We start from the raw sequence: 21,370 nt of genomic DNA, 5'->3' as shown, positions 1-21,370 counted from the left end.
GAACCAGTTCCTAAGCAGCTGCCACCCTGGGTGCAAAATAGTTCCTGCAGTTGAAGTCCCTCCTTTTCCCTTTCTTCCTGGCATGTTTATCATTTCTATGCATGATTTTATACTTTTACCACATACTTACTATATCTAAAACCGCAATATTGTTTTGTCTGCTGCTGACTTTAAAATAAATGATACATGCTGTTTTGCAACTTGTTTCTTGTTCTATATTGTTTTGAGATTTATCCACGTTGATATATATATAATTTCAGTTAATTCATTTTGCTGCATGTCTTTAATTCTAATATGCACAATTTTTCCCATGTTTAACATCTTTGAAATTGTGATACATCTTAATCAGTGTCTTACTCTTATAATTGGTATTTTTTCTGTTTTTGTGGTACATAACTGTATGGTGACTGTGCTATAAGCCACAGTCATTGTGTATGTTATATGAAAAAGCCACGCTACTATATCCATCCCTTTTCTGACAATTAGGTTATTTCAAAATTTTATCATTATGCTGCAGTGAACATTATTTTACCTGTTTTGTACTTACGTGTGAGAGCTTCTCCAGGCAGGGTATGTACCTGGGAGAAGACTTGCTAGATTATAGACCACATCCATTTTCAGCCTTGCTTTCTAAAGTGGTTGTACTTCTTACCCTACCTAGTCTCTAAGAGTCTTTGCTGCCCTGCTCCTCTTCAGCATTGGGTGTTGTCCTACCTTTTGTCAGCCTGATGGGTTTAAAATGGCATCTTCCTGTATTTTTTTTTTTTTTTTTTCCTTTGTGATATGTGGGCCTCTCACTGTTGTGGCCTCTCCTGCTGTGGAGCACAGGCTCCGGACGTGCAGACTCAGCGGCCATGGCTCACGGGCCCAGCCGCTCTGCGACATGTGGGATCTTCCCGGGCCGGGGCACGAACCCGTGTCCCCTGCATCGGCAGGCAGACTCTCAACCACTGCGCCACTAGGGAAGCCCTTCCTGTAGTTTTAATTAGTATTTTTCTTATAACTAATGAGGTTGAAAAAAAAAATTTTAAAGCCTTTTGGCTTGTACTTCCTTACCTGTGAATTGCCAGCTTATACCTTCTACCCATTTTTTACTGTGTTTTGCTAAACACACTATGACTTCTTTAGATCTTTTGTCAGTTATGTATGTTGCCAGTGTCTTCTCCATAGCTGTGGCTTATCTTTACTGTATCATTTGATAAATAAAAGTTTTCAGTTTTAATCAAGTCACATTTTCCAATCTCTTCCTCTTATAGTTGGTGCTTTTTGTATCTTGTTTAAAGAAAACCTTCCTTCCTTTCTATCAGAGGTTTGTGATTTGTTAAAAATGTAACATAAATTTTAAACTGAAAGGGAAAGATCCCCCCCCCGCCTTTTATATTTATCTTCTAGAAGGAAATTCTAGCACCTCAGTTGGAGAATAATTAGAGCCTGTGGGTGTGAAATTGTTTAAATGTAATGAGGGACAAATATAGCATTATAAACTTCTCATGATAAATTCACAGGTGGTCATAATAGGATAAAAATTTGGGAAATCACTAACTGGAGACAGTTGTGTGTCTTGTGTGTGTATTTTTTTTTTTAATTAGTGAAGAACTCTCTTTTTGGATGGTGTAGGGTGAAGTGGGTAAACATACCAAAGTGAAGCAGATAGTTATCTGTTCAGTCCGTGTAAGATGTAAAGGAGTTATAAATGGCTTTACCTTTGTAGGCTGTACATGTTAAAGAACAAATAAGGAGTGACTAAATTTTGGATAAACTAACTTGATCATTTAAAAAATCGTATCCCAGAATTTGAATGTACAGTGAAAATTTATGAAAGAGTTTTCCATTGGATTTAATTAACAATTCTTCCATTTCTTCCACAAAATATGATCTGTTTCTTTGATGTTGTCAGAAAAAACATTGGTAGGTTCATATGTATTTTATTGTCATAAATTAAAGTTTGGGTACTAATGAAGGTATCTAGACTTTTCTTTTCCCTCAAGTAATTGAATCTTTAAACTTCAAACTTGCAACCTGAGAACGAGGCCAACCATCTGTTGTCAGGGATAAGTATGGTAAAGGTAGAATTAAAATATATGAAAACATTATTTGATAATCACAGTGGATGTAGCTATGAGACATTAAAAAAGTGAATTTGGGGCTTCCCTGGTGGCGCAGTGGTTGAGAGTCTGCCTGCTAATGCAGGGTACATGGGTTCGAGCCCTGGTCTGGGAAGATCCCACATGCTGAGGAGTAACTAGGCCCGTGAGCCACAACTACTGAGCCTGCGCTTCTGGAGCTTGTGCTCCACAACAAGAGAGGCCGCGATAATGAGAGACCTGTGCACCGCGATGTAGAGTGGCCCCCGCTTGCCACAACTAGAGAAAGCCCACGCACAGAAACGAAGACCCAACACAGCAAAAATAAATAAATTAATTAATAAACTCCTATCCCCAACATCTTCTTAAAAAAAAAAAAAGTGAATTTGATGTAACTTTCATAGATTATTAACTCATTTATCATTTGAACAATACGTTGAAAATTAGGTCAGTTAGTAGGAATTTAAACTTCAGTCCAAATAATACAGGTTTTCATTTGTGGTATCACCATAATTATTTCAGGAGCTGATTTTTTGGGGAAATATATACAACAAATATATACAACAAACTAACGTTAATTTAAAGTTATATTTATGAACTAATCCAAGATAAAATGGTTAAAGGGGCATTACAGTAACAAATAGTAGTGCAATTTATAGCTTTGTTCAGTCACTCTAAGTAAAAGTGTGATATTTGTTTTTAACATTCTTCTCTATATTTGATGCCTTTCAGTTTTAAAGCTCTTAAGAAAAATGTCCTTTTATCCCTCAATAAAATGATGACAAATTTTCAGTTGAAACAGAAATGAAATTCTGATATTGTTTGCATTGTGTCCAGTTACAAGTATCAAAAAAATGATTCTGAATGAAACTTTATTGTAATGTCTTAATATCCTTTGAAAATATTCATGTGCCTGAAAATATCTTAAAAATGGAAAAAATGTAACTTTTTCTAAGTATATTCATGAAAGCAAAATCTTAAAGTCTATGGATAAACCAAGCTGGAACAATTTATTATTTACATGAAACTAGATTATGGACAGTATTGTTACCTTGAGGATTTCCTTCTATCTCCTTTGATCTCTTTGCTTGTCAGACCTTATGAATCCAAGACATAGCCATTTGTACAGAAATTAAGAGTTGTGATAAAGCTGGTGTTTTCAATATCATATAAAAAATAAGTGAAAAGGTTTGAGACGATAATAGCTTGAGGCTTTCTTTATTCATTTAACTGTGTGCTAGACTTTGTGAGGAATGCAGAAGTAGTGTAAGAACGGCATCATTTCTCTTTGGCCCACTACCTAGATGAAGTAGGTTGACCCTGCTGTTTTGCAAAAGATTTTCTGCAGGTTTTTTTTTAAATTAATTAATTAATTAATTTTTGGCTGTGTTGGGTCTTTGTTGCTGTGCGCGGGCTTTCTCTAGTTGCAGTGAGCGGGGGCTACTCTTCCTTGCGGTGTGCGAGCTTCTCATTGTCGTGGCTTCTCTTGTGGAGCACAGGCTCTAGGCGTGCAGGTTTCAGTAGTTGTGGCACGCGGGCTCAGTAGTTGTGGCGCACGGGCTTAGTTGTTCCGCGGCATGTGGGATCTTCCCGGACCAGGGCTCGAACCCGTGTCCCTTGCATTGGCAGGCAGAGTCTTAACCACTGCGCCACCAGGGAAGCCCAAGATTTTCTGCAGTTTTGAAAGTCATTCTAATGATGTACAAACCTCCTTTCTTAGAATGACTAAATTACTTCATTTGCATGTGTTAATAAAAATGCTTTTGTGAAGACCACCTTCCCCAAAGTACTTTTACTTCTCTGAAGAAGTTTTGCCCTTTAATACTACCTCCCCTAAAGTGCTTCACTTCTTCAAAGTTCATCATACCTGAAATGTTTCAGGAAAAAGATTGAGAGCTACTGTATTCAGATTTAGAATTTTGGGTTCTTTTGCTCCTAAGCATCTTTAAAAATATTTTTGTGTGTTACATAAGAGAAGTGTTAATTTTGAATCTGTTTTACTAGAAGGAGAGGAACTAGAATTTAGCAAGGAATATTGGGAGTTTGTGTGGTGGGAGATAATCAGAAGGAGATGGTAGATCAAAGGAAGAGATAATATTTTGAGGACAGAATGTGAAGTGCTGTGTTGATGTGGGCAGGTCAGACCTTGGGGTTTAATTGAGCTGAGGGAAGGAAAGAGGATTATAAGAGGTGACTGGATCCAATAAAGACCAGAATAGGATGATGAGGACTTGGTAGTAGGTCAAGAAGCACTGGCTTGTGTGTGTGGGGTGTTGTTGTTTTATTTGTTTTTTAGCATGCTCACTGAGTTTTTACGAAGTACATTTCAGTCTTTTTGTCTCATGCTAATCATAGCATGCTGAAAGGCAGTTGTAATCATTGCTGAAAGGCAATTAGTGTGTATTTGTGTGATTTGACTAAAAACACATTATTCCATTAGTGAATTTAGTACTACTCTAGCTGTGTAGACATGATACCATTACTGTTTGAACAGGATGATTCTTTAGCTCTTAGCTTTGAAGCTGGTAGATTAAAGGTACATTTGTACGTTTTACCTGATAAAAGAGTCTCAACTTTATTTTTGTTTCCTGTTCCATTCTGTCTCCCTTTAAAGAGTGGTAATAAGTTCACTTTTGAAAGTGAACTGTACTTGTGTCTACTTATTTTAGTATATCCTGGAAACAGAGTTGATAGGTGTGTTCAGAAAAGAAATCTTTTTTTTTTTTATGTTAGAAAAGAAATCTTAATGCAGGGTTTTTATGTAACAGAATCAGTTGTTTACCTTGATCTAGTGTAGCTGTTTGCTGATTTCCAGTTGAATGAAAATATTCCCTAAGGTAATGTTCATTGAGCTGACTTTTTTGTTTGTTGTATTGACAGTCTTTTTTTTAAATTGTGTAGTACTGGCTATGTATTTAATGTTTTGGTCTTTTATCCCTGTTTATTATGAGATAATCTTTTAGTGCCCTGAGCCTCTCTTTAGTTAAAGGAAACATTTTTCCTGTGTTTTTAAAAGGGTTTTGTTTTGTTTTGATTTATTTCTTCTTGTAGATCTTTAGAAATCTTCAATACTGATCACATTTCCTTATTTGTATCTTAATTTAAAACTTGTTTTTAATTAATTAATTAATTAATTAATTAATTAATTAATTATGGCTGCGTTGGGTCTTCATTGCTGTCCGTGGGCTTTCTCTAGTTGTGGTGAGCGGGGACTACTCTTCGTTGCGGTGCGTGGGCTTCTCATTGCGGTGGCTTCTCTTGTTGCGGAGCATGGGCTCTAGGCACGCGGGCTTCAGTAGTTGTGGCGCGTGGGCTCAGTAGTTGTGGCGCGTGGGCTCCAGAGTGCAGGCTCAGTAGTTGTGGTGCGTGGACTTAGTTGCTCTGCCGCATGTGAGATCCTCCGGACCAGGGCTTGAACCTGTGTCCCCTGCATTGGCAGGCGGATTCTTAACCACTGCGCCACCAGGGAAGTCCCTAAAACTTGATGTTCTTAGTAATTTAATAATTTCTATACTTTTCAGTGATGGTCTGAAAGAAGGGGGTTTGTTCAGTGATCACTTGGGAATTGGTTTCTGTAGAGCTTAGTCTTAAGTGTAATGTTTAATATTCATCAGTAACTCAAATGAAAAAATACAAAGTTTACGTGTTATAGCTACTGATGACATCAAGCTCTAAGTGTTAGTGTAGCCAGTATTGATGAAGAATCAGATTTAAAAAATTGGAGATTTGAAAATCACAATAAGATACCCCTTCATACCCGTTAGTATGGCTATTGTTAAAAAAGAAGAAAGAAGAAAATAACAAGCATTGGCAGGGATGTGGAGAAATTGGAACCCTTGTGCACTACTGGTTGGAGTGTAAAATGGTGCAGCTATGGGAAACAGTCTAGTGATTCCTCGAATTAAAAATGGAATTACCAGGCTTCCCTGGTGGCGCAGTGGTTGAGAGTCCGCCTGCCGATGCAGGGGGCATGGGTTCGTGCCCCGGTCCAGGAAGATCCCACATGCTGCAAAGCGGCTAGGCCCGTGAGCCATGGCTGCTGAGCCTGTGCGTCCGGAGCCTGTGCTCCGCAACGGGAGAGGCCACAACAGTGAGAGCCCCGCGTACTGCAAAAAAAAAAAAAAAGGAATTACCATAGTAATTTCCTGGTGGTCCAGTGGTTAGGACTCCGCACTTTCACTGCCGAGCTCACGGGTTCGATCCCTGGTTGGGGAACTAAGATCCTGTAACCTGTGTGGTGCGACCTAAAACAAAACAAAACGAAAAACAAAGGAATTACCATATAATCCAGCAATTCTGCTTCTGGCTATATATACAAAAGAATTGCAAACAAGGTCTTGCAGAGATGTTTGTACATCCATGTTCACAGCTGCATTAGCCACAATAGTTGAATGGTGGAAGCAACCCAAATATCTTTTGATGATGGAATGGATAAACAAAATATGGCATAAACATGCAATGGGAAATTACTTAGCGTTGAAAAGGAAGGAAATTCTGACACATGCTGCAACGTGGATGAACCTTGAAGACATGCTGAGTGGAATAAGCCAGTTATAAAAGGACAAATATTGTATAATTAAACTTATATGAGGTACCTAGAGTAGTCAAATTTGTAGATACAGAGTGTAGAAAGGTGGTTGCCAGGGGCTAGTGGGAGGGGACAATGGACAGTTGTTTTAGTTTTAGTTCTGGAGGTGGATAATGGTGATGGTTGCACAACAGTGTGAATGACCTTAATGCCACTGAGCTGTGCACTTAAAAATGATAAATTTTATGTTATGTATGTATATTTTACCACAGTTTTTTAAGGAAAAAAAGTTAAAAAATTGAGATTTGAACAAGTAGAAGAAGAAAGTTGAGTGAGGAGAATGCAAGGCATTATTTACCTTTAATTAAATGTATTTGTGATATCACAGGATATTTTAAAGAAGAACCTGATTACATATAGGGCTATGTATAAGTTTGGCAGGAAATGATCCAGAACTTTGATATTGGCTAATAAACTGAATATAAGATAGTCAAAGTATTTCTATCTCTGCTACCTCCCTCCGTTTTCAGAAGGCCTGATATTATGTGTAATAAGAAAAAAAAAAAAAGAAGAAACCATATCTTTATGGTTAGTGGTAGTTTAGTTATCAACATTGGTTACATTGCTGTTTTGGTAATTGTAAAAGGATGTGAAGAATTTGAATAGAATTCAGATGAGTCTTAAAGTTTTTTAGAGGCTTGGAAAAATAAGGCCTATTAAAGTACCTGAGATTATTAAGCCTGAGGAATGGAAACTTAACAGTTGCTCTAACAGGAGTCTTTTTTTATTTTAATAAATTTTATTTATTTATTTATTTATTTTTGGCTGCATTGGGTCTTCATTGCTGTGCGTGGGCTTTCTCTAGTTGAGGCGAGCGGGGGCTACTCTTCCTTGCGGTGTGCAGGCTTCTTATTGCGGTGGCTTCTTTTGTTGCGGAGCGTGCGCTCTGGGAGCGTGGGCTTCTGTAATTGCAGCACACAGGCTGAGTAGTTGTGGCTCACAGGCTTAGTTGTTCCACGGCATGTGGGATCTTCCCGGACCAGGGCTCGAACCCTTGTCCCCTGAATTGGCAGGTGGATTCTTAACCACTGTGCCACCAGGGAAGTCCCTAACAGGAGTCTTGACTGTCCTTGGAGTGATTTTATAGGCAGCTCCAGCTCACAAAAGGGTGGTATTTCAAAACTTCATTTCTTAGTCAGTTGGTAAGAACAAATGATAAAGTCATGAAATATAACTGCATTAGTATAACAGTATATATTGCAATGAAAAATAATAGGCAATATGTAGTATTGTACTGAATCAGTGTTTTGGACTATGGACTTCAGCAGCTTCTTGGAATACTAACTATACTCTGTAAAATCCATAAACACCAAGTATAAGATACTCTTCTCAGGTCATGAGTTAATCTGATGGAGTGTGGGAGAAGGGAAAGACTTAATACCTGTGGTAGGGAGTCACAGTAGTCAAGTTGATTAGTAATTTAGAGTTCTTTTCTTGTGGTCTGTTATAACAACTATCTCCAGCATTACCCCCTCATCCACTTCTTCTTATGTGCTATGTAAATTATGTGACATTCCTACCCCGTGTTTATTTTCTAAAGTTTCCTTTGAGATTGGTCCCACAGAGTACAGTGGTTGGTGAGGGGTAATTACTTTTTCTAAGCTTTCTTTAGTTGGCCCTGGTTGGAACCTTTGGGCTGTTTGCCTTCCAGCTTGGCATGTTGGAAAAGAAAAGGTAGGGACAGCTGGATTCAGAAATTGCAGTAGTTTTAAAAAAAAAAATCTCTAGGTCAATTACCTGGATCTCAGCTGTTGTTCACATAACACCTTTATTTAACATGGCATGGATTGGCCTAGCGTGGTATGCATTTTATTCCCTAGGACTTCATCCTGATTTTTCAGACTTGAGGGCCCTGAAGTGGTAGGACTTGAATTTGCCTAGGGTTTTGTACAGATGAGATCATTGGTTCTCAATAGTGTGAATAGTTGTGAATCTGTCAATAAATGGCCTTGGGAACTTGTATACATACAGATACCTGAACCTCACCACAGATTTACTGAATCAGAATTTTTCTGGAGTTTTAAATATATGTTTACTTAACTTTTTGTTCTTAAACATTTTTTAAAATTATTTATTTATTTATTTTGTCTGTGCAGGGTCTTAGTGTGGCACGCGGGATCTTCGTTGTGGCGTGTTTAGTTGCGGTATGTGGGATCTTGAATACGGCATGCAGACTTCTTAGTTGCGGCATGTGGACTCTTAGTTGCAGCATGCGAACTCTTAGTTGCGCCATGTGTGTGGGATCTAGTTCTCTAACCAGGGATTGATCCCGGGCCCCTGCATTGGGAGTGCGGAGTCTTACCCAGTGGCCCACCAGGGAAGTCCCTTACTTAACTTTTTATTAAGGAAAAATGTATACATATTCAAAAGTAGATAAGATAGTATAATGAACCCCTTTTTATTCACTATCAAGCTCCTATGATGAATGATTTATGGCTAATTTCATTTTATCTGTATCCCCATCCACTTTATCTGTTATTTTGAAACATATCCCAGATATATTATTTCGTCTTGAAATTGTTTCATCTGTATGTTTTAATAGGTTTCCCAGATGATTAAAAAACTTTTTTGAACAGGTAATACAGGTACATAGTAAAAAATAAGGTGGTAAAAAGGACGTACGGTGTAAAGTCAATCTTTCTCATTGCCTCCAGTATTCTTGTTATTCTTCTCTAAGGCAGAGAAACCTACAACTTCTTTATATATGTACACGTATTAACGTATGTGCAAAAATATTGATAATATAATTCCCCTTATTAATTAAACACACATGGTAATATCTGTTGTAAAATACACATTTTTCTGAATGTTGCCTTTTTCATGTAACAATATTGGGAATCAGGTTATAGCAGGGTAAAAAGATTGTTTTCATTGTTTTTTTTAAGACTCTGGTTGGTCTGTGTATCAAAGTGTATCTAACTGATGCCTTTTGGATGGATGCTTAGGTTGTTTCCAGTGTTGTGTTTCCTTACAAACAGTGCTGCATGAGTGTCTTGTACTGTATCTGAGTTATCTGATTCTTGATCAGAAAACATATCCATTTGCAATTTTGTTAGGTATTGCCAAATTTCTTTCCCACCATCTATGTATGGTATGTAGGGTTCTCCAGGCTCACCAGTTCCATTTTTAAAATGATTTTCACGTGTCTCCTGTTTATGTTCATGTTCTTCTTTAAATCCATTAGTATATTTATAAGAGCTGTTTTAGAAACTCTTGTTTGTGAGTTTCGTCATCTGTCATTGTGTCTTTCTATGGGTGTGGGTCACAGAAGTGCTTTGAAATAAGGAGAATCATGATAATGTTAAGTTGTTGAAGATGAGGTTGGGGAGCTTCACAGTGTTAAGTGAGTTAGAGAGTGAACTTGATATGTTTAGAAGGAGTTTTTGATGTGGCTTTGCCTCATTAAAAAGATGATAATTGGTGGAGTTTTGAAACCTCCCCTGAGTAAAAGTATAGAATAGATGCCAACAAGATTTGAAGAAAATGGATGAAAAGGTTTGGAACTCCAGGATTTCAATTTACGATTTTCTCTTACACATTGGACAGCAAGTCTTAATTTGTGTAATAAGGTTTTGTAGCTGATTTCTTGCCAAAGCCAGGTCAACTTAGGAAAGTGGTAGGTTGTAACAAGAATTGTTTATGAAGTTGAAGGAGGCATAAATTTATGCCTTTTACCTGAAGTGGCATTGTATTTTCCTGCTCCTTTTACTACACCCTAGGTATGTGACTTTGAACCAATTACCTAGTCCCTCTGAGCTTTAGTTTCCTTAACAGCAAATTGGGACTAAATAAAATACTGCAAATAAAGCATTTGTTCAACTGTTGCATAGTAGGTGGTAGCTCTTATTATTTTAAATATTATATATATTACATATAGTGATGGCAATCTGTTGTTTTTGAGTTAAAGAATTGATGTTTGATTTGTTAAAATAGTAGGAGACTGCCCAGAATATGATACAGATTTTTAAATTGTGGAGAACAGAAATATTTTGAAGTTAATTCAACCAACCAACATTTATTGAAAACCAACTCTATATTATGAGCACTTTGTTTCAGATCTAGTGTGAAAGACTGTTGTATGTGCTGACAGTTACAATGTAATGTCAGGCATGTCATATCATGAATGCTAATTAGAGGAATATGTAAGCTTTTACGAGAGCACTGAATGCCCAGTTCTGCCTGGAGAGTGAGTGGTGAGTGTGGGTGTTCCAGGCAAGGCTTCAACAAGAAGGTATTGTACAATGGAATATTACTCAGCCATTAAAAAGAACGAAATAATGCCATTTGCAGCAACATAGATGGACCTGGAAATTGTCATACTGAGTGAAGTAAGTCAGAAAGAGAAATATCGTAAGATATCGCTTACATGTGGAATCTAAAAAAAAAAAAAAGATGAACTTATTTACAAAACAGAAACAGACTCACAGACTTAGAGAATGAACTTATGATTACCAGGGGGGAATGGATAGTTAGGGAGTTTGGGATTGACATGTATATACTGCTATACTTAAAACGGATAACCAACAAGGACCTACTGTATAGCACAGGGAACACTGCTCAATATTATGTAACAACATAAATGGGAAAAGAATTTGAAAAAGAATAGATACATGTATATGTATAACTGAATCACTTTGCTGTAAACCTGAAACCAACACAACATTGTTAATCACCTATACTCCAATATAAAATAGAAAGTCTAAAAAAAAAAAAAAAGGTATTGTCTCAGAAATTCCCTGGTTAGGATTCAGTGCTTTCACTGCTGAGGGCCTGGGTTCAATCCCTGGTTGGAGAACTAAGATCCCACAAGCCAAAAGAAAAAAAATGTATCACTTTGATTTGAATGTAAAGGAGTTTGCTACAAGAGTGGATGTGGAAAATGACGTTAAGTAAAGAGGACATTGTGAAAACGAACTCTATCTGGCTTACATACTTATTTTTACAATTGATTTTTTTTTTCTCCCTGAGGCAGTTCTGGAGCTTTAGGTTTATGGAATGTAACTACATTTATGTAATATATATTTTCGGTTTTGGTCATTGGTTCATAAATGATATATTGGTAATAGAATGTTTTACTTTTGCCAAATGTGTACAGTTTAAGGATCTGTACCTTTTCTTTTGGAGGGAAAATGGTTGGTATAGTGCTTAGGGCATATCTTGGCCATTGTAGCTTAGCAGTAAATATTTGTTGATTAAATGAATGCACTCAGCTGTTTAGTCCCGACCTTTCATGCAGTACACAAAATATCTGAAGTACTAAGTAACTAAAATGGAACATTGAAAATGTTTTTTTCCTCCAAGGGGAAAAAATCTTAATGGAATTTAACTATTTTTATAAATCATGGACTTGATCCTTAAATGTTTTCTTCATGAGATTTAAAAAATTAAAATTTTGTAGCTAACATGGCCCTTTTTTTCTTTTGCAGGTATGGCCTCACAAGTCTTGGTCTACCCACCGTATATTTATCAAACTCAGTCAAGTGCCTTTTGTAGTGTGAAGAAACTCAAAGTAGAGCCAAGCAGTTGTGTATTCCAGGAAAGAAACTATCCACGGACCTATGTGAATGGTAGAAACGTTGGAAATTCTCATCCTCCCGCGAAGGGTAGTGCTTTTCAGACAAAGATACCATTTAACAGACCTCGGGGACACAACCTTTCATTGCAGACAAGTGCTGTTGTTTTAAAAAGCACCGCGGGTGCTACAAAGGTTATAGCAGCTCAGGCGCAGCAAACTCAAGTGGAGGCACCTCAGATTGGGGCGTGGCGACACAGGTTGAACTTCCTAGAAGGCCCCCAGCGATGTGGATTGAAGCGCAAGAGTGAGGAGTTGGATAATCATAGCGCAATGCAGATTGTGGATGAGTTGTCCATACTTCCTGCAATGTTGCAAACCAACATGGGAAATCCAGTGACAGTTGTGACAGCTACCACAGGAACAAAACAGAATTGTACCACTGGAGAAGGTGACTATCAGTTAGTACAGCATGAAGTCTTATGCTCCATGAAAAATACTTATGAAGTCCTTGATTTTCTTGGTCGAGGCACTTTTGGCCAGGTAGTCAAATGCTGGAAAAGAGGGACAAATGAAATTGTAGCAATCAAAATTTTGAAGAACCACCCTTCTTATGCACGTCAAGGTCAGATAGAAGTGAGCATATTAGCAAGGCTCAGTACTGAAAATGCTGATGAATATAACTTTGTACGAGCTTATGAATGCTTTCAGCACCGTAACCATACTTGTTTAGTCTTTGAGATGCTGGAACAAAACTTGTATGACTTTCTGAAACAAAATAAGTTCAGTCCTCTGCCACTAAAAGTAATTCGACCCATTCTTCAGCAAGTGGCCACTGCACTGAAAAAATTGAAAAGTCTTGGTTTAATTCACGCAGACCTCAAACCAGAGAATATTATGTTGGTGGATCCTGTTCGACAGCCATATAGGGTTAAAGTAATAGACTTTGGGTCTGCCAGTCACGTATCAAAGACTGTTTGTTCAACATATCTGCAATCTCGGTACTACAGGTAGGTGACAACTATTTTTTGGTTATTTGATGTTGAATTTTTGCTGAATGAAATAATTTTGTGTGTGTATGTGGTGAAAAAGACTGCTTTGGATAAATAGAGATCAAGATAAGTTCAGTTTAGGCTTGAGGTTTTAAAAATCTAGGCATACGTAAAAAGGAACGAAATTGAGTTATTTGTGGTGAGGTGGATGGACCTAGAGACGATCATACAGAGTAAAGTAAGTCAGAAAGAGAAAAACAAATACCGTATGCTAACACATATATATGGAATCTAAAAAAACAAAAGGTTCTGAAGAACCTAGGGGCAGGACAGGAATAAAGACGCAGACGTAGAGAATGGACTTGAAGACACAGGTGGGGAAGGGGAAGCTGGGACGAAGTGAGAGAGTGGCATGGACATATATACACTACCAAACATAAAATAGATAGCTAGTGGGAAGCAGCTGCGTAGCACAGGGAGATCAGCTTGTGACCACCTAGAGGGGTGGGATAGGGAGGGTGGGAGGGAGACACAAGAGGGAGGGGATATGGGGATATATGTATACATATAGCTGATTCACTTTGTTGTACAGTAAAAACTAACACAACATTGTAAAGCAATTATACTCCAAAAACGATGTAACGAAAACCCCAAAAAACACAAGAGAAGGCAGGAAAAGAAACAAAGGACAGAGGGAACAAGTGAACTCATATTAAAAAGAAAAAAATTTGGGCATAAAATCTGCTCAAGCAGAATAGAAATTCCTACTGCAAAGTTCTGTGTTAAAGACATTGGTTATTTTTTATTTTTTATTTTTGCGGTACGCGGGCCTCTCACTGTTGTGGCCTCTCCTGTTGCGGAGCACAGGCTCCGGATGCGCAGGCTCAGCGGCCACGGAATATTCCCGGACTGGGGCACGAACCCGTGTCCCCTGCATCGGCAGGCGGACTCTCAACCACTGCGCCACCAGGGAAGCCCGACATTGGTTATTTTTATTGTTAATAGAGAACCTGAAGGAATGATAGGTGATCAGTGACGATTAAACAGAAGTCTAAATATTGAGAAAAGGTTTATAGTAATTTTTGTACATATCTTTGGGCATTTTTCAGCACTTAAGAGAGCTAGCTTTTTAATGACACATCTGATGTAACTGAACATTTAGAAAAGTTATAAAATTCAGATTAGTGATTTTAAGATTTAAACACACTTCCATGGCTGCCTCAAATGTTCAGGCCACTTTTTCATAAGTTTTATTATGGTCTTTCCATCTATGCTTTAGGTAAATGTTGTCTTGGTGTTGGTGCTATGGGTGGAATTTGAAGAAGAAAATAATTTCTGTGTACTACAGTGTCATGATTAATGCTAGCCTGGAGTACAATAGATGGTCTTGAGGGTAGCTAATGATTACTGTGATTCAAAATATTGTCTTTAGTTTGTAAATGTTTTTGAATTCATCGTCTTTTTTTTTTAAATTTATTTTGGCTGCGTTGGGTCTTCGTTGCTGTGTGCGGGCTTTCTCTAGTTGCGATGAGTGGGGGCTACTCTTCGTTGCAGTGCGCAGGCTTCCCATTGTGGTGGCTTCTCTCGTTGCAGAGCACGGGCTCTAGGCGTGCGGGCTCAGCAGTTGTGGCTCGCGGGCTCTAGAGTGCAGTCTCAGTAGTTGTGGCTCATGGGCTTAGTTGCTCGGTGGCATGTGGCATCTTCCCGGACCAGGGCTCGAACCTGTGTCCTCTGCATTGGCAGGCGGATTCTTAACCACTGCACCACCAGGGAAGTCCCTGGATTCATAGTCTTATAATTTGGGGAAATTCTTTTCATTTCAGCCTAAATGAGTTTATCATCTTGATGTATTCTGGAGCCCCACGAGCCCCAGCACAGTGGGCAGATATAGGATCTGCCAATATTGGCCATTATTAATAAGTTAGTAAATAGATGAACACATGCACTTTATTGTTGGAAATTGTTAGAACATGAGGATTATATATTTAGGCCCAACACGGGGTAGTTATTTTCTGGCATTGCATCTGCCTTTGTACTATACCTCTCACCCTGATTAGCTTCTTGCAAATATATGCCTTAGTACCCAGGACAAGATAAAGCAGAAATTAGCTACTACAAAAATCAGCTCCAAACATATGTTCTACCATTAATAGTTTATCAGAAGGAAACCCACATTTATGTCACTTGGTGATAATTAAGTTTACTAAAATATATGTTAGAAATTAGGAATATAGCCTAATTTACCCTTTATATTCCTGATGTTATAATTTTTAGTATTAGAGTGCTAGATACTGTTCTTAAAGCCTTTTATTTATTTTTTAATTTATTTTTTATTTAAAAAAATTTAAAACATTTATTAAAAAATCTGTTTTTAATTTATTTTTATTTTTTGGCTGTGTTGGGTTTGTTGCTGTGTGCAGGCTTTTCTCTAGTTGAGGCGAGCGGGGGCTGCTCTTCGCTGTGGTGTGTGGGCTTCTCATTGAGGTGGCTTCTCTTGTTGCGGAGCATGGACTCTAGGCAGGCGGGCTTTAGTAGTTGCAGCACATGGGCTCAGTAGTTGTGTATGCGGGCCTTAGAGTGCGTACGTTTCAGTAGTTGTGGCGTGCGGGCTCAGTAGTTGTGGCTCTTCGGCTCTAGAGCACAGGCTCAGTAGTTGTGCCACATGGGCTTAGTTGCTCGCGGCATGTGGGCTCTTCCCGGACCAGGGATTGAACCCGCATTCCCTGCATTGGCAGGTGGATCGTTAACCACTGCGCCACCAGGGAAGTCCCTTAAAACCTTTTAGATGGTTTAAAAGGTATTGTAGTGTGGCACTGTAGTGAGTCTTAATTGACATCTCCTGTAATTAGACTTATTTGATCCTCTGTGCTCTTGACAATTTTTTTCAATTTAATGTAACACAAGATTAGCTTTTAGTTAATATTTTTCTGGAAAAATTATTTTAATATCTGATTTAACAGCATGAGAGGAATGGTGTTGTTTCCCTCTTGCCTTTGTATTCTGTGGATTTTGTCTTAGGAGCTTTTAGAACTCAGCTAGCATATTATATAAACCCCCAGGCTCCAGCTGCTTGGGCTCTATTTTTAGTTCACTTGTTAGTAAATGACTTCATTATATTTTGGTCCTGCATTATTCGGCATATCAGATGTAGTTATGTGTGATACCTAGACTCCTTTTCGTTATTTGAAATCTTTTGGATGAGAGTAAAAAGGAGCTTTATTTTTTATACTTGAGATGACCTGTTTATTAAATGTTTCAAGAGAGTAAAGGAAATCCTTTAAAAAGCAATCTAAGACACTAAATATTTTATGATATTGGTTTTTAGCATTAGGTCTTTGCACAAACATTAGCCTCTTTTGGGAATAGAAAAATAAGCTATGAATAATTGCTAAGTACAACTAGTAGTTTCTAATTTGTTTTTATACATACATTTCAAGTAAGTAATTTACCTGAATTTCAGAAGCTATACAGTTGCTAAATTACAGGTTCTGTTTTTAGATAAAAAAATAAATGAGGCTCTTATATGTAAAAACAGTAGTTGGTGTTGCTTGGATAACAAAAATTTAAGAATGGAGTTTATGTCAGTTGGATCAAGAGTTAGAAGAGTTTGTAAATATTATGGTAGATTGGTGAAAATGTAATATAGCCCTTAATCAGCTAGTTTTTTTTTAAATTATATTATTTCATTTATTTTTGGCTGCATTGGGTCTTTGTTGCTGTGCACGGACTTTCTCTAGTTGTGGTGAGCAGGGGCTACTCTTTGTTGCGGTGTGCAGGTTTCTCATTGCAGTGGCTTCTCTTGTTGTGGAGCACGGGCTCTAGGTGCACGGGCTTCAGTAGTTGTGGCACGTGGGCTCAGTAGTTGTGGCACACAGCCTTAGTTGCTCCGCGGCATGTGGGATCTTCCCAGACCAGGGCTTGAACCCATGTCCCCTGCATTGGCAGGAGGATTCTTAACCACTGCACCACCAGGGAAGTTCTCAGCTAGTGTTTTAATGTCTAGTATAACTTTGCATAAAAATAGCAGGTAACCATTATTTTTCAGTATTTGTACTTTTTATTTGGAGCTTTGTCAATTCTGCCTTAGTTTTTTTTTAAAATATTTATTTGTTTATCTATTTATTTAAGGCTGCATTGGGTCTTTTTTTTGAATTTTATTTAATTTATTTTTTTATACAGCAGGTTCTTATTAGTTAACCATTTTATACATATTAGTGTATATATGTCAATCCCAATCTCCCAATTCATCACACTGCATTGGGTCTTAGTTGCGGCATGTGGGATCTTTACTTGCAGTGCACAGGCTTCTCTCTAGTTGTGGTGCGTGGGCTCAGTAGTTGCAGCATGCAGGCTCCAGAGTGTGCAGGCTTAGTATTTGCGGTGCATGGGCTTTCTAGTTGTGGCATGCAGGCTCCAGGGTGTGGGGGCTCTGTAGTTGTGGTGCAGGGGCTCAGTAGTTGCAGCGTAGGCTTAGTTGCCCCATGGCATGTGGGATCTTAGTTCTCTGACCAGGGATCGAACCCAGTCCTGTGCATTGGAAGGCAGATTCTCAACCACTGGACCACCAGGAAAGTCCCTCTGCCTTAGTTTTTGTTATAAACCTGATTAGGCAATAATCAGAAGTGTCTCATACTTGATTTTTTTTTTTTACTCTTTGTTTAAAATAGATTGTATTTAAAAAATGAGGGACTTCCCTGGTGGTGCAGTGGTTAAGAATCTGCCTGCCAATGCAGGGGACACGGGTTCGAGGCCTGGTCTGGGAAGATCCCACATGCCGTGGAGCAACTAAGCCTGCACGCCACAACTACTGAGTTTGCGCCCTAGAGCCTGAGAGCCACAACTACTGAGTCCACGTGCCACAACTACCGAAGCCTGTGTGCTCTAGGGCCTGTGCTCTGCAACAAGAGAAGCCACCGCAATGAGAAGCCTGTGTACCGCAATGAAGAGTAGCCCCTGCTCGCTGCAACTAGAGAAAGTCCGCGTGGAGCAAGGAAGACCCAACGCAGCTAAAAAATAAATTAATTAAGAAAAGAGAAAAAAAATTTTTTTTAATTGCTAAAAAAAAAAAAGCAGGAAGTGAAACTTACCAAATTAAATATTTTTGAGCTAATCACAGTGGGAATACACATAGCCCAGGTTCCAAAGTAAACGATTTGCATTTAAACACAGATTCATGTGTTATTCTATTTTTTTGAACTGTGCAACACAGAAACATAGTAGGGATATCTTAAAATAGACAGTGGATTGTGGCCAGAAATTGTTGACTGCTATAGATGGTGAGGCTGTCTAGCTCTTGTAGTGATATAAGCCAGAAGTACATGCTAAGGGCATTGATTTGCTCAAGGTCAGCATGTTCTAAATTCAGCTGCCTGAGTATGGTTTCTGTCAAGAACACGTAGGGCTCTTGAATGCATAAAAGGTTTTAGCAGCAGAAGGTGCTGTATTTATGAGGTGTGGTGGCAACATTCAGGTCATAAATATCTTTTTCTTCTTTTTTAAATATAGAATTTTAGCCTGTGGTTCTGAGTCATTTCAGAGCATAGAGACAGGAAAGTGGGCTGGAAAGTAACCTGTATAGTGGTTGTATTCTTTGCTACTTATTTTTAGCATTAGTTGTTGAAGTAAATGCTGCTCTTTTCCATGTGACAGTTGACAAAGAGATATGTAATGGTAAAAAACAATTCAGGCTTATCAGTTTTGGTTTAGGGCACTCCCAGCCCCTCCTGCCTTTTTAGACCCTGAAGTATCAAAGACAAAGTTCCTGTAACAAAGTTAAGGCACACAGAATGACCCATAAAAAAATAACTAGTATTTTATGTAGGGTACTTTATAATAACAGAAGATTGTGTATGTATACTGCATCCTTTTTTCAAGTGCTTCTACATATAATTCCTAGTTTGTTCCTCATGTCTCAATCTCTGTGTTCTTAGATAGACGCTTGGTGGAATTCCTATTTAACAAATAGAAAACTGAGGCTTATACAGTTCGCACAGGTCCAAGTTTACAACGCAAGATTAACACAATTTTTGTTGAGCCCTTTTTGTGTGCTGGCACTGTGCTAGGTGCTAGGGATACAGATAAAACATGGTTTCCATTTAATGGGGAAGAAAAATAGTTTGTCTCAAGAAGTTCTAGGGTGGAAGTGTGTGCAGGGTGCTGTGGGAACCCAGAGGAGAGCCCTTAGCCTAATGTGAGGGTTCAGAGAGGATGTCTGGGGAAAGATGACCCTTGACTTGAATGAGACTTGAAAGTAGAGAAGGACTTAGTATTGACTAGTCTTTTTTGTTTTTGTTTTTGGCTTGCGGGATCTTAGTTCCCAGACCAGGGATTAAACCCAGGCCACGGCAGTGAAAGCGCCAAGTCCTAACCACTGGACGTCCCTTCAGGGAATTCCCAGGATTGGCTAGTCTTAAGGAGTGTTCTCTCACAAACTCACCCTTACCTTAGAGCTCAGTATTGGCTGAAATTGCTGGCAGCTTCTTCTCTGTATCATAAAAGTTGTTTTTGCTTAGGAATCTTTATTAGACAAAAAGTTGTCAGCTGGGTTTAGTTTTAACAGAAGTTTTAACAGAAGATTCCAAAAGTCTATAATGAAGTGGTTTTCAGTGCCATACATTGTGGTCACAGTCATAGATTACTACTATATCAGGCCTTCAAATAAAAATTTTGACAGAGCTCTTAAAGTTTTTTTTTTTTAAAAACACCTTTATTGAGCTGTAAATCACATGCTATGAATTTTACCCATTTAAAGTGTACAATTCATTGTCTTTTAGTGTATTCACAGTTATGCACCATCACCACAATTTTAGAACATTTTCCTTACCGCTCAAGAATCCCGATCCCTGCTCCCCAGCACTCTTTAGCCATCTTTCCACAATCTTCCCACCTCTAGCCCTAGGCAACAAAAAATCTACTTTCTGTCCCTACAGATTTGCATTTTCCAAACATTTCATGAATGTAATCATACAGTATGTTTCTTTCTTTCTTTTTTTTTTTTCTTTTGCGGTACGCAGGCCTCTCACTGTTGTGGCCTCTCCCGTTGCGGAGCACAGGCTCCGGACGTGCAGGCCCAGCGGCCATGGCTCACGGGCCCAGCCGCTCCGTGGCATGTGGGATCTTCCCGGACCGGGGCACAAACCCGTGTCCCCTGCATCGGGAGGCGGACTCTCAACCACTGTGCCACCAGGGAAGCCCCTATGTTGTCTGTTTTAACTGGCTTTTTTCCAATTAGTGTAATGTTTTCAAGATTCATCTATGTTGTAGCATGTATCAACACTTCACTTTTTTTGTTGTTGTTGCCAAATAATTCCATTGTATAGATATACCACATTTTATGTATCCATTCATCAGTTGATGGAGACCTCAGTGAAAAGATATGTGAATAGAAAACTCTAATATAGCCCCATGATTAAGTCTTTCATTCAAAATATTTAGTGCCTACAAAGTGTAAAATATTGTGCTGGGTGCTGGTTATACATTGAGGAGCAAAAATATAGACCCTACCATTATGATGTTTACAATCTAATGTGTAGATAACCAAAAAGTAATGGGAAAAGAACAGGGAGAGAGACTAACAGGATACTTACTTTTTTTGTTTTATCTTGGTTTTTAACTTTTTACTTTGTAATAATTTTAGACATAAAAAAGTTGCAAAAATAGTACAAAGAATTATATGCAGATTCTCCAAATATAAGCATTTTACCACCCTAGTTTTATCACTCATTCTTCTTTTCTTTCCCTCCCCTCCCCCTCCCTTCCCTCCCTCCCCTCCCCTCCCCTCCCCTCCCCTCCCCTCCCCCTCCCCTTCCTCCCCTCCCCTCCCCCTCCCTCCCTCCCCTCCCCTCCCCCTCCCTCCCTCCCTCCCCCCCCCTCCCCTCCCCCTCCCCCTCCCCCTCCCCTCCCCTCCCCTCCCCTCCCCCCTCCCCCTCCCCTCCCCCTCCCCTCCCCTCCCCCTCCCCCTTCCTCCCCTCCCCCTCCCCCTTCCTCCCCTCCCTCCCCCCTCCCCCCTTCCCTCCCCTCCCCCTCCCTCCCTCCCTCCCTCCCCTCCCCCTCCCCTTCCTCCCCTCCCCTCCCCCTCCCCTTCCTCCCCTCCCCTCCCCCTCCCCCCTCCCCTTCCTCCCCTCCCCTCCCCCTCCCCCCTCCCCTCCCCTCCCCCTCCCCCCTCCCCTCCCCTCCCCCTCCCTCCCCCCCTCCC

At 39.3% G+C, this 21,370-nt stretch overlaps 1 protein-coding gene across 3 annotated transcripts in view; it reads left to right on the top strand.

Annotated features, from left to right (window-relative positions):
* The window catches only part of HIPK3 (homeodomain interacting protein kinase 3), a 96,910-nt gene that overhangs the window by 16,080 nt on the left and 59,460 nt on the right, over window positions 1-21,370 (top strand). For 2 of the 3 annotated variants that reach the window (XM_082627303.1, XM_082627301.1), the window contains exon 2: window positions 12,099-13,194. In XM_082627303.1, coding sequence (XP_082483429.1) covers window positions 12,101-13,194 — 1,094 coding nt within the window. In that variant the 5' untranslated portion in view covers window positions 12,099-12,100. Of the gene's footprint in view, window positions 1-8,768; window positions 8,817-12,098; window positions 13,195-21,370 lie in introns of all 3 variants that reach the window. The other variant, XM_082627302.1, reaches the window with a different exon arrangement.

This window comes from Mesoplodon mirus, assembly GCF_964341445.2.
Source record: "Mesoplodon mirus genome assembly, chromosome: 7".
NCBI classification, from domain to species: domain Eukaryota; kingdom Metazoa; phylum Chordata; class Mammalia; order Artiodactyla; family Ziphiidae; genus Mesoplodon; species Mesoplodon mirus.
This window is presented reverse-complemented; position numbering and strand designations above follow the sequence as displayed.